The sequence below is a fragment of the Aegilops tauschii genome, chromosome 2, assembly GCF_002575655.3.
Source record: "Aegilops tauschii subsp. strangulata cultivar AL8/78 chromosome 2, Aet v6.0, whole genome shotgun sequence".
NCBI classification, from domain to species: Eukaryota; Viridiplantae; Streptophyta; class Magnoliopsida; order Poales; family Poaceae; genus Aegilops; species Aegilops tauschii.
The window spans coordinates 20,193,221-20,205,317 of record NC_053036.3 but is presented as its reverse complement, the minus strand read 5'-3'; the positions used below and the strand labels follow the sequence as shown (position 1 = coordinate 20,205,317).

At 45.9% G+C, this 12,097-nt stretch overlaps 1 protein-coding gene and 1 long non-coding RNA gene across 6 annotated transcripts; one reads left to right on the top strand and one right to left on the bottom strand.

Annotated features, from left to right (window-relative positions):
• Positions 1-5,659, top strand: LOC109751098 (uncharacterized). Of its 5 annotated transcripts, none has more exons than XR_005770271.2 (4): positions 13-393; positions 498-867; positions 1,109-2,325; positions 5,290-5,659. It is a non-coding gene; the product is annotated as an uncharacterized lncRNA (long non-coding RNA). The 5 variants fall into 5 exon arrangements; XR_005770272.2 differs by having other exon boundaries at positions 498-1,221; positions 1,795-2,325; XR_005770270.2 differs by having other exon boundaries at positions 498-2,022; positions 2,271-2,325.
• Positions 2,310-5,006, bottom strand: LOC109751097 (wall-associated receptor kinase 3). The gene is made up of 2 exons (XM_020310003.4): positions 3,755-5,006; positions 2,310-3,641 (listed from the first exon to the last, which is right to left on the bottom strand). Exons 1-2 carry the CDS (start codon positions 4,989-4,991, stop codon positions 2,458-2,460), a joined length of 2,421 nt encoding a protein of 806 aa, XP_020165592.2. The 5' UTR covers positions 4,992-5,006; the 3' UTR covers positions 2,310-2,457.
• Positions 5,660-12,097: the final 6,438 nt, after the last annotated feature.

Genomic DNA, 12,097 nt, shown 5'->3' with positions numbered 1-12,097 from the left:
GCTGTGGAGCAGGAAGTGTAGTTGCTCGCACCTGCTGCTGACTGTCCAAGGAATCCAACCTGAACCCGCACTTTCCTCCCGAAATCCGGCAGAAATGAAGACGAACTCCGATTCCCAGTAATGGAGGAGTACGGGCGCCGGCTGGTCGCGGCTGGGTCCGACAACCTCACCCTCGAGGCGCTCTTCCGGTCCGAGCCCGCGGCGGGGAGGCCCGTGCGCGCGCTGGTGCACGACCTCCCGTGAGCGGGCCGCCGGCGGTGCCCTTCTCACAGCCATGCGCGGTGGAAGTCATCTGCGGGGAGGCCTTCGCCAGGCGCGTAGGGCTGCATATCGTGGAAGGGGCTGCCGAGTGTTGTTGGTCAACTCGTTCCATGATACCGAGCTGACGGTGAGGTACCTTGCTCTTGCCCGCAACCTGTTTGCTGTTTTGCTCAAGAGGCAGGTGGACCAAAACCCAGCTGGAGTGATGTAAACTTACGCCTCACTGTCCTAAGCAGGAAGAAGGATTACCTGGCGTCAACATGGCGTGTGAAGTCCATCAGCCCGACAGTGCCGCCGTTCAACAAGACCATTGTTTTGACCTCTTTGAGAATTGAGAGCACAGCACCGTGCATGGCATGGCTGGATAGCCAGCTCCCTTGCTCAGTCGTCTATGCCCTTCTAACTTCTATGAAACTGTCACTGACCTTGACGCGAGGCTGTTATAGGAGATAGGCAATGGACTCTGCAAATCTGGTAAGCAGTTCCTCTGGGGTCTCAGATCCGTTCACGAATACAAGGTTTCAGAGCAAGCCGGTGAGGTGTAGGATAGAGGGTTAACTTTTTCCTGGTGCCCCCAGCTTGAGGTTTTACCACACAAGACCTAAGGTATGTATGTTTTACTTACAGCTGATTGTGTGATTTATTAAGCAGAAGAAGAAAAATGTCCATGTAACTATCTTACAGGTTCATATATGAACAGTTGAACACTGTGCTGCTGAATGTGTAAAGTACATTATCAAAGTATATAAGCGGAGCAATATAAAAACCATCACTGTTCATGTGAGGTGTTGTGATGTCTAATATTCTTACTGCATATTAATATTCACTAATTGTCCTTATTTTTCAGAAGATGAAATGAAATAAATGTTGACGTCCTAGCAATTACAAATTAGTGTGCAAAGGCGTTAGTCTCCAGTTATAGCAACACAATGCCATATTAATCAATTACAATGTGAAAAGGTAACATTTACAGTATAATGCTACTATGGTAGATAGAAACTATGGTTTCTAAAAATCGCACAAGCCATGTCTACTGCTTAAGTACTGCCTCTATCTAGTTTTCATCAGCATAACTGTAGAAACCTGAAGGCGGGGAATAAGGAAACATGAACAGTATAAACATATATTTTTCCTAAATTTACTGCTTATCCTTCCATAGACTCTGTCTTCGCTTAGGTTGTGTTGATTGTTTAGTAATGGTTTGCGATAATTTGTTGCTACAAGAGCATACTGCTGTTGTCCATGATACTTTCATACAGGGTATATGAGGTATATGTGTACCATAGAGTGCAGTGTCCTTAACTTGCAAAGATATATTTCTAATCTAGTTAATATAGTTTAGGGTCATGTACTCAGCCAAATCTTGTAAGCTGTAGCTTATCTCTTAATTAAATCTAATCCTGTCTAACTCAAAGTGTAAAAGGGATGTGAATATATCCTGCATAATGTGTAGTGAACAGATCGAGTGATCTGTTCCAAATAACTAAGTAGCTAGTAAAAAAAATAACATTTCACTTATGAACTCATCAACAGGTTGTTTCTTAACTCCGTGCGGATGGAACTCTGCAATAGAAGCAATTACTACTGGGGTAGCACTGTTGGCAATGCCTCAGTAAATGATTAACCAACTACGACAATGCATTGGTGTGGTGAGAAAGGAAAATTGGTGTGCTGGTGCATCGTGGTAAAGGTGCAGTCAAAAACCAAGAGTTATATAGAGAGGTGCATAAGAGAAGTATTCGATGGTGAATTTGCATCCATGTACGCCTCTAATTGTTGTTGAAACATTCCTAACGCGATCGAAATGTCTTATATTCGAAACTGTGATCATCTCTAAACTGTAATTTTATACTATTACTGGGGGGAGAATGCCTACTTTTGTTGTGTTAATTAATAGATTTATAGGTATATTATCTTTGGTGGTAATTTTTTTTGAAAGTATCGTTCCATCTTTGTTTTTTTAACGCTTGCATTTCTGTTTCAATAATGCAAGTTCTCTTGTTTGTCAGATCAGTAAGAAAAGAAATGAGTTTAAGACAGAGCAAAACTACGCAGCTCCAAAAGGTATGGACACCTATTTGCTTCCTTCAGAAATTATTACATAGACCACAAAAACCATTATATCCCTCTTTATATCCAATTACAGAAGGAATCATTAATTGTCAAATTAAACTGATCACACAAGAAATATATTGACTACCGGGGGTACCTTGATGACAACAAATACTCTGCTTCATAGCTATACTGCTGGCTTGTTTCCTCCATGTTCGTACCCTCAATCATTGGATACTTGGGCACATCCAGGTCATGCATTACAAAGCTATCATGCGAGCCCCCAAGGTTCTCAAGTGTCATCTCCACTTGCCTCATGGTTGGCCGCTGGTCTACTTCAATCCTCACACATGCCACTGCCAACACAGCTACTTCTTCAACCTCCTTGCCGCCTTCTTTCACGACCTGAGGATCTAGCACGCGAACCAGCTTGTCTGCTGCTAGCGAAGCGGCAAAGTATGTGACAAGGGCTTCCTCCTCGGATGACCGATATGAGCATGGTTTTTTCCTAGTGAGAAGCTCCATGAGGAGGACGCCGAAGCTGTAAACGTCGCTCTTCTCGGTGAGCTGTCCCGAGTAGAAGTACAATGGGTCCAGGTACCCAAATGTCCCTTGGATAGCGGTTGCGGTCTCTGTTTGATCGACTTGAATGCACCTCGAAGCTCCAAAGTCTGACACCTTTGCTATGAGACTGCCATCTAACAGAATGTTTTGGGACTTGATATCCCTGTGGACTATAGGAAAGGACACCGCCGAGTGAAGGTAGCCGAGAGCTCTCGCAGTTTCGGTTGCGATCCTTAGCCTATCTTCCCATGTTAGGGATGGCGCTGGTTCCTGGACATGAAGATGATGGTAGAGGGTCCCATTGGAGATGAACTCGTACACCAGCAGCGGCACCTCCGTCTCAAGGCAGCACCCAAAGAGCTTCACCACGTTTCGGTGGTTGATCTGCGAGAGGATGGCCACCTCATTTATGAACTCGTCAATCTCCCTCTGAATCGCGACCTTGGACTTCTTGATCGCCACGACATGCAGGTCTGACATGATGCCTTTGTAAACCGTTCCGTGCCCTCCTCCACCGATCTCACGAGCTTTGTCGAAACTGTTTGTGGCCTTTTGTAGTTCCACCAAGGGGACGATCATCCTCTCGGCAATGTCCGCCTTCTGAGACACCAATTGTTGCAACAGATGCCCCCGATTTTGCCTGAAGAATCTCTTCTTGAGCATTTCTGCCCTTCGTTGCTTCATCTTTCGGGACACCAAAATAGCACCAAGTACCATGAGTAGAAGGCTGGCCCCACTGCCAACTCCTATGCCCACACTTAAACCTGAAGAATGTGCACAGAAAATGTGTCTTTGTAATGAAGGAAGAGTCTCTGACATCTAAAACGGAGCATGAACTGTGCTCCGATCTGCATGTATTATTGGTTTTGGTGCTCACCTAGAGAAGATTTTATGCAGCCATTTCTTATGAGCGGGTCACCTTGGGCGCCACGCGGGCACCGGCATAGGTGTCCTCCGGCCGTGTTGGTGCACTCACCGAAGCACATGCCCGGAAGCGCGCACTCATCGATGTCTTGGCATCCGCCTGTGAGGTATGGGTTGCCTTGGTACCCGTCTAGGCACCGGCACACGTAGCCGCTGCGGTACATGCCGGAGACGTTATGGCAGGAAGCATGGCTGCTCTGGCACGCGCTCCTTCGTGCGTCCACAGGGCAGCCCGACGTTGCCACCCCTGGCAGCACCACCGGCTTGGAATCCACCGCAAAGTCGAGGACGACGGGCACAGCCGGCTGGCGGGAGGGCGAGTACCCGGTTGAGTCGTTGAGGAGCGTGGTGGAGGCGCCTTCGAACCACCCTCTCTCGGCGATGCGCACCGCGATGGGCAGCCTGTCGGCGTACTCGTTGCTCGCATCCAGCGACCTCATCTCCACGTCGTAGGAAGGGCGGCCTATGGGGATGGGCGTCTCGCAGCAGCCGATGCCAGAGCAGGCGGCGCCGCCGTAGCCAGCGGAGCTCGTCACGACGCCCGTCCACTTGTCGTTGATGGAGCAGAAGGAGGAGCAGCAGCCTACGACCCCGCCGTTCCCGACCAGCGTGGCCTGCACGTTGCACCCCGTAACGACGAAGTGGTTGCGCATCTCCGAGAGCACGTAAGGGCCGCCGGCGCCGAGGCCGCCCCATGTCCCGTTGCCATCGAGGCCCTCGGAGAAGGTGAGCTTGACCTGGCCGGCCCTGTCCAAGATTCTCACCGTGGAGTTGGCCAGAGAGATCTCCACGACCTGGAGGTCGCTGCCGACGAGCAACCGCGGCTCTCTGCCGCGCGTCCGGTCACAGGTGAGGTTGAATCCTGGCCGGTGGCATCCGTTCCCGATGCCGAATGGGTACGGCACTTTCACGCCGCCGCAGCTGGTCGGGCAGCGCGGCGGCGGCGTCCCTGCGCCTGGGGTAACCTGAGCCGCCGCCATTGGGAGGCAGAGCTGCAGGAGCAACACCGTCAACGCGGCTGCCGGAATCATCGTCGGATAGTAAAATGATACCAGCCAGCGGTTGTTGGATGACTGTCTTTCCAATCCATTACTATAAAGCTTTCTACAAGTTGGGCAGGTTGCAGTAGAGCAGCCGCAACGTACCGTGATAGAGAGTGCTACCGAACACGCGTGCATACATGTGCGCATTGACTGACCTGGTCTAGGCTACACAGAGATATAAGTATTTTTTTACCACATTACCTTTTTGATTTGTGAATTTTCTATGCGATTGGGAAACGCCTCGCAAATAATTTTGTGTTGGTTTATAGTTTGGGTGAGAGCAAAGCATAACCAGATGATTGTTTAGCCAATGATAGATTTCGCACCACGGAATGGATCAAATAACTGAGAATGCTGTTTAGGCCACGTAAGGGATTTTCTTTTTTGAAATGCGCGTAAGGGATGTTTGATTATATTGCCTTGTGGTGAATCTACACATGTACAGGTGAGGACCGGTTCAGCTCAACTAATAAACCAGTCGGGTGAAGACGAGATACTGAAGCTTCAAGTCCCTAATGAAGGTGAGCGACAGTACATGATTAGCACAAGGTTTTTGGTGCTGTTTCATCAGGTCCGGTGATTGAAGCAAAAAAAGTTGCTCGAGATTAGCAGAAGGCTGAGGGTGAGTCAGGGTCCGGTGATGGATGCAACAAAATGCATTGTTGTTTCTCCTCTCCTTATCCGAGTAGATGGTGTGAAAAATGGGCACCAGTTATCTTCATTTGCCATATGTAAACAAGACATTTACGATGGCTACATACTTAGGAACATGTAGGCAAAAATCCTACACATGCAGAAAATAACTTATTGACCCATCTCTTTGCTTTACTAATCCCTCCTTTGACTCTCACTGTGTGTGCCTCCCTCATGATTTTCAGCCATACCTTGACGTCCAAACCCGTTCTTCTAACCATGTAGAATTCCTTCCTAGGTGTAGCGTCTCTCAATTATTGGCACTCTTGGTTTACGGCTGCATCCTGAAGAGAAAAAAAGGCCACACAAATTGTAATGCAACGTGTGGTGGTGTTGGTAGTGGAACAATACTCATTTCTGCTTTGTAATAATGTCCATCCATTATTATTATTTTTCATATATGATGCCGTCTAACCTACTGCAAGATGCCAGGATTCATAAATCAATAATAATGAAGATTTGGTTGTCCACTTCCCAGAAGCTTCAGAACCAATCTTTTGATGATACGATTGTACAAACTCTAAAGTTTTGGAGGGATAAAAGGCAACTGCGCACACTGATAAATGCCACATTCTTAACTTCCCGCACCAAACAATTCTAGTTGCAATGACGCTGAGACGCATGTAGCGTAGTCGACGGCAAACGCCTGTTGTTGCATCTTTAATGACGCACATACAATTGACACCCTCTCCTGCAACCCCGCTTCTGCAACATCTGCACTCAACCACCACAAGTTGCAGGCGCGTTGAGGGAGTACAGTTGCAGTTGAAGGAAACACTTGCACTTGCATGTTTAATGACGAACATGCAACTATTCGTAATTTTTAAAAATATTCATAAATTAATCATTAATTTGTAAACTATTAATGAATTGAAATAAAAAATAAAGACAAAAAATAAAAAGAAAATGAAAGAGAAAAAGAAAGAAGAACATTAAAAAGCAACAGAGAAACCTTAGTAAAAAGAAAAAAAACTTTATAATCTTCTCCAAACTGATAAAAAACCATGTACATGACTCGGACCGTTTGTGTGGTGTGTGTGTTCGCTCACATTTGTAGCAACTTCTCTGCATGTCAAAATCAAAAAAGAGAGCCACCAGGGTTCAAATCCTGGTGCTCACATTTATTCCTGGATTTATTTCAGGTTTTCCGGCGATGCGCATTCAATGGGAGGAGACGTTCCCGTCGACGACGAGGCGCTTACGGTGACTTCGTAAATCTCAAGATGATATGCCGGCTCAGTATTTCGGAGGTGCTCATAGGGGTAGGATGTGCGTGTGTGCGTTCATAGAGGTGAGTGTATGCACGTATATATGAGCGCTTGTGTCTATACTGATGTTCAAAAAAAATCAAAAAAGAGAAAGAAAAACTGCTCTGCCACATAATTGAGAAAAAAGAATGCAGCTGCCAATAGAGCGTGAACACTAATACTAACCGCAGAATCAAGACAAACAAAGATTCCGGGCAAAAAAAGACAAACAAAAAATAGAATCTTGAAGCCCAGCCGCAACAGCCCAATAATAAAGGCAAAATATCTTTACCTAATATTAAATGGAGGAACCTTTCATGCTTCTCCATAAGTCAGGAACCTTTCATTGTTCTCTATACACTGGTAGAAAAAAGGCCTCTAGTCCCGGTTCGCAAAGGCCTTTAGTCCCGGCTGTGCAACCGGGACTAAATATGCGCGACTAAAGACCCCCCCCCTTTAGTCGCGCCTCTTACGAACCGCGACTAAAGGCTTTAGTCTCGGTTCTCGTGGCTAACCGGGACTAAAGGCCCGTCCTTTAGTCCCGGTTCTCGTGCCTAACCGGGACTAAAGACCTCCTCCGCAGGTTTAAACCTGGTTTTTTTTTAATTTTTTTATTTTTTTTTATTTTCAAATTTCTGAATTATCCTCTAATCTCTAATCACCCCTCTAATCTCTAATCTCTAATCACCACCCCTCATCACTGCTCAATTTATCCTCTAATCTCTAATCACCCCTCATCATTCCAAATCATCTAACTTCCCGGACGGTCACCCATCCTCTCACTACTCCAGCCTGAGCACGCTTAACTTCCGGGTTCTATTCTCCCTCGTTTCCAAGTCTGCACTTGTTGTTTTCCTGACAATAGTAGGATGTCAATTCTATTAACCCTCAGGAATTTAGCTTGAGCATGAAGTGACACATTTCACTGTTTGAGTTTGAAACTATTGTTTTAAAAAACAATAATTATTTAGTAACACTAGTATTTCTGGAATAATTAGTTTGACCATTGTTTGACCACAGTTTGACCACAATTTGAATTTTTTTGAATTTTTTTGCCTCTCCAGATCTTAAAAGCCCCGTATCTTTTTTTCTGTTAGGTTTTTGAGGATTTTGAAAATGTTTAACGGGGTTCCCCCGGTTAAATTCGGATGTAACTTTCCGAGTAGATGATTTAAGTTATGCCCATTTTAAGAAATTCCAGAGAGATTTTGCAAATAAAGTCGAAATTCATATTTGTTAATTTTCCCAACAACTAGACCACATATCACATGAGAAACTTATTTTATTTTATTTTTTTGACATTTCCATCATTTTCTTTTGGTTTTTCTAAAACTGAAAAGGCGGTCCACGGGGGGGGGGGGGGGTGGGTGTTTGATGGGCCCTTTAGTACCGGTTGGTCTGGCCAACCGCGACTAAAGGCGGTTGGCCAGACCAACCGGGACTAAAGATTAGTCCTTTAGTCCTCAAAATAATTATTTAGTAACACTAGTATTTCTGGAATAATTAGTTTGACCATTGTTTGACCACAGTTTGACCACAATTTGAATTTTTTTGAATTTTTTTGCCTCTCCAGATCTTAAAAGCCCCGTATCTTTTTTTCTGTTAGGTTTTTGAGGATTTTGAAAATGTTTAACGGGGTTCCCCCGGTTAAATTCGGATGTAACTTTTCGAGTAGATGATTTAAGTTATGCCCATTTTAAGAAATTCCAGAGAGATTTTGCAAATAAAGTCGAAATTCATATTTGTTAATTTTCCCAACAACTAGACCACATATCACATGAGAAACTTATTTTATTTTATTTTTTTGACATTTCCATCATTTTCTTTTGGTTTTTCTAAAACTGAAAAGGCGGTCCACGGGGGGGGGGGGGGGGTGGGTGTTTGATGGGCCCTTTAGTACCGGTTGGTCTGGCCAACCGCGACTAAAGGCGGTTGGCCAGACCAACCGGGACTAAAGATTAGTCCTTTAGTCGCGGTTGGCTAGACCAACCGGGACTAAAGGACATCCTTTAGTCCCGGTTGGTCTAGCCAACCGCGACTAAAGGACTAATCTTTAGTCCCGGTTGGTCTGGCCAACCGCGACTAAAGGCCTTCGGGCCAGCCTGAGGACCTTTAGTCCCGGTTGGCCAGGCCAACCGGGACTAAAGCCCCTCCCGTCCGCCAGCTGTCGACCGAGCGCGCTGGGCCCAGATAGTTGGTCGCGGGTCTCCTCCCGAACCGCGACTAAAGACCCCTTTGGTCGCGGTTCGATTATTTTGGGGACTAATGGGGGCGTATGGAAGCCTCTTTTTCTACTAGTGATAAGTCACCCTTTTATATCCGTTGATTTTATGTTAACTATAAAGACTAATGGTTGAGATTTAAATATAGATTTACGTAACAGTTCAGACCAAAATAGGAACCAATCTATTTCCTACATCATGGGTTCGCTCGCAGGCACGCTAAGGCTGGTCATAGTGGGAGTAACTTAGCAAGTAACATAACCCATCCCAAGATAAGTTTGCTTATATGACATGTACTTAATGAGGAGAGAGGTGTTTGGAGTAACATAATATGTTGCTGTAACATAACGCATCTCAAGGCAAAATGAGTCTACATCTTAATAAATGATGTCTGGCATGATACCACACATATGTTACTCCCCACTATGAAGGTAGTAACATAGACTAGTACAAAACAAAACGTGAACCCCTAAGCGAACCAACATATGATCTTCCGTGTTCCTATGGGGCGACAGGTACACCACAATAGATGAGTCTGCAGGAGTAATTGTTAACAACTACTGATGCAAAAATAAAAACGCTAATTATGGGAGAGAGCGCAATTAGCGGAGCCCCTGCCGGGGCGATCATGAGGCGATCCGAAGATGGATCTGACAACCTCAACCGATCGGCTGGATTCTCAGGCCCAGAGAGAGAGAGAGAGAGAGAGAGAGAGAGAGCAGATCGACCTAGTGCAGAGGGAAGCCCCAGGATCGGGATGATCCGTTGGGATTGCGAGAGAGCTGGATCAAAGCCAGGGAATCGGTTCGGAGATATGCAAAGAAGGAGAAAGCGATCAGAGATCCGGGACAGCAGATCACGGGTAAGCATGGTATCACCTTGGGCGCGGGTCTGATTAGAATCAAGGGCAAGATAGAGGAGATGAGAAAGGATTTGAGTTCGGGAAACTTGGGAGGAAATCAGATATCTAGGGAATGGAATATCGAAAACCAACAAGTAAAGGGTCCACCCGATAAAAGAAAGGAAATAGCTCCCCCTCAAGGATCTGCTGGGATTGCTGGTGATGAAGGGGATCATTCCTTGCCATCTGACGGGATGCAACAACCAAAATCGTTGAGGAGATCTGAGGTTATAAAGAGAGGAACACAGGATGAGATGGACCTCACACATCTTCCTCTTCCCACAGACACCAAAAGAGCACTCACCATGGCAGGACGGGACAACCAGAGGAACAAGGCGCCGATTAGCCCCGGCGAGGAGGTGGACTCCTGCCAACCCAGGCCTGGGCGCAAGGCCGACGATCCGCGACGGTTCCTCAAGGGACCGTGGGGACTTGTTCTGCACCCCCATGGGCCCGGGGGGGACGGGCAATCAGGAAGCAAGGTACGAGGAGACTGAGCATGTGGTAGCTCCCGTGTTTCCTGTTAACATGGAGATGCAGAGATCGTCCTTGGTGGAACTGAACCTGGCAAGACAAAGGGAGGTGATACGTCTCCAACGTATCTATAATTTTTGATTGTTCCATGCTATATTATATTTTGTTTTGGATGTTTAATGGGCTTTATTATACACTTTTATATTATTATTGGGACTAACCTATTAACCGGAGGTCCAGCCCAAATTGCTTTTTTTTTTGCCTATTTCAGTGTTTCGCAGAAAAAGAATATCAAACAGAGTCCAAACGGAATGAAACCTTCGGGAACGTGATTTTCGGAACAAACGTGATCCAGAGGACTTGGAGTCCACGTAAAGTAATCAAGGAGGAGAGCACGAGGCAGGGGGCGCGCCTACCCCCCAGGCGCGCCCTCCACCCTCGTGGGGCCCACGTTGCTCCACCGACGTACTTCTTCCTCCTATATATACCTACGTACCCCCAAACCATCAGAGGCATCCACGAAAACCTAATTCCACCGCCGCAAACTTCTGTACCCGTGAGATCCCATCTTGGGGCCTTTTCCGGCGTCCCGCCGGAGGGGGCATTGATCACGGAGGGCTTCTACATCAACACCATAGCCTCTCCGATGATGTGTGAGTAGTTTACCTCAGACCTTCGGGTCCATAGTTATTAGCTAGATGGCTTCTTCTCTCTCTTTGGATCTCAATACAAAGTTCTACTCGATTCTCTTGGAGATCTATTCGATGTAATGTTCTTTTGCAGTGTGTTTGTCGGGACCGATGAATTGTGGGTTTATGATCAAGTTTATCTATGAACAATATTTGAATCTTCTCTGAATTCTTTTATGTATGATTGGTTATCTTTGCAAGTCTATTCGAATTATCAGTTTGCTTTGGCCTACTTGATTGATCTTTCTTGCAATGGGAGAATTGCTTAGCTTTGGGTTCAATCTTGCGGTGTCCTTTCCCAGTGACAGCAGGGGCAGCAAGGCACGTATTGTATTGTTGCCATCGAGGATAACAAGATGGGGTTTATATCATATTGCATGTGTTTATCCCTCTACATCATGTCATCTTACTTAAAGCATTACTCTGTTCTTATGAACTTAATACTCTAGATGCATGCTGGATAGCGGTCGATGTGTGGAGTAATAGTAGTAGATGCAGAATCGTTTCGGTCTACTTGTCACGGACGTGATGCCTATATGGATGATCATACCTAGAAATTCTCATAACTATGCTCAATTCTATCAATTGCTCGACAGTAATTTGTTCACCCACCGTAATAATTATGCTCTTGAGAGAAGCCACTAGTGAAACCTATGGCCCCCGGGTCTATTTTCCATCATATTAATCTTCGGTCAACAAGCTATTTCTATCTTTATTTACCTTGCAATCTTTACTTTTACTCTTTACCATGAAAATACCAAAAATATTATCTTATCATATCTATCAGATCTCACTCTCGTAAGTGACCGTGAAGGGATTGACAACCTCTTTATCGCGTTGGTTGCGAGGTTCTTATTTGTTTGTGCAGGTGCGCGGGACTTGAGCGTGGTCTCCTATTAGATTGATACCTTGGTTCTCAAAAACTGAGGGAAATACTTACGCTACTTTACTGCATCACCCTTTCCTCTTCAAGGGAAAACCAACGCAGTGCTCAAGAGGTAGTAGGCGGCCATGCGATCTAGATGGA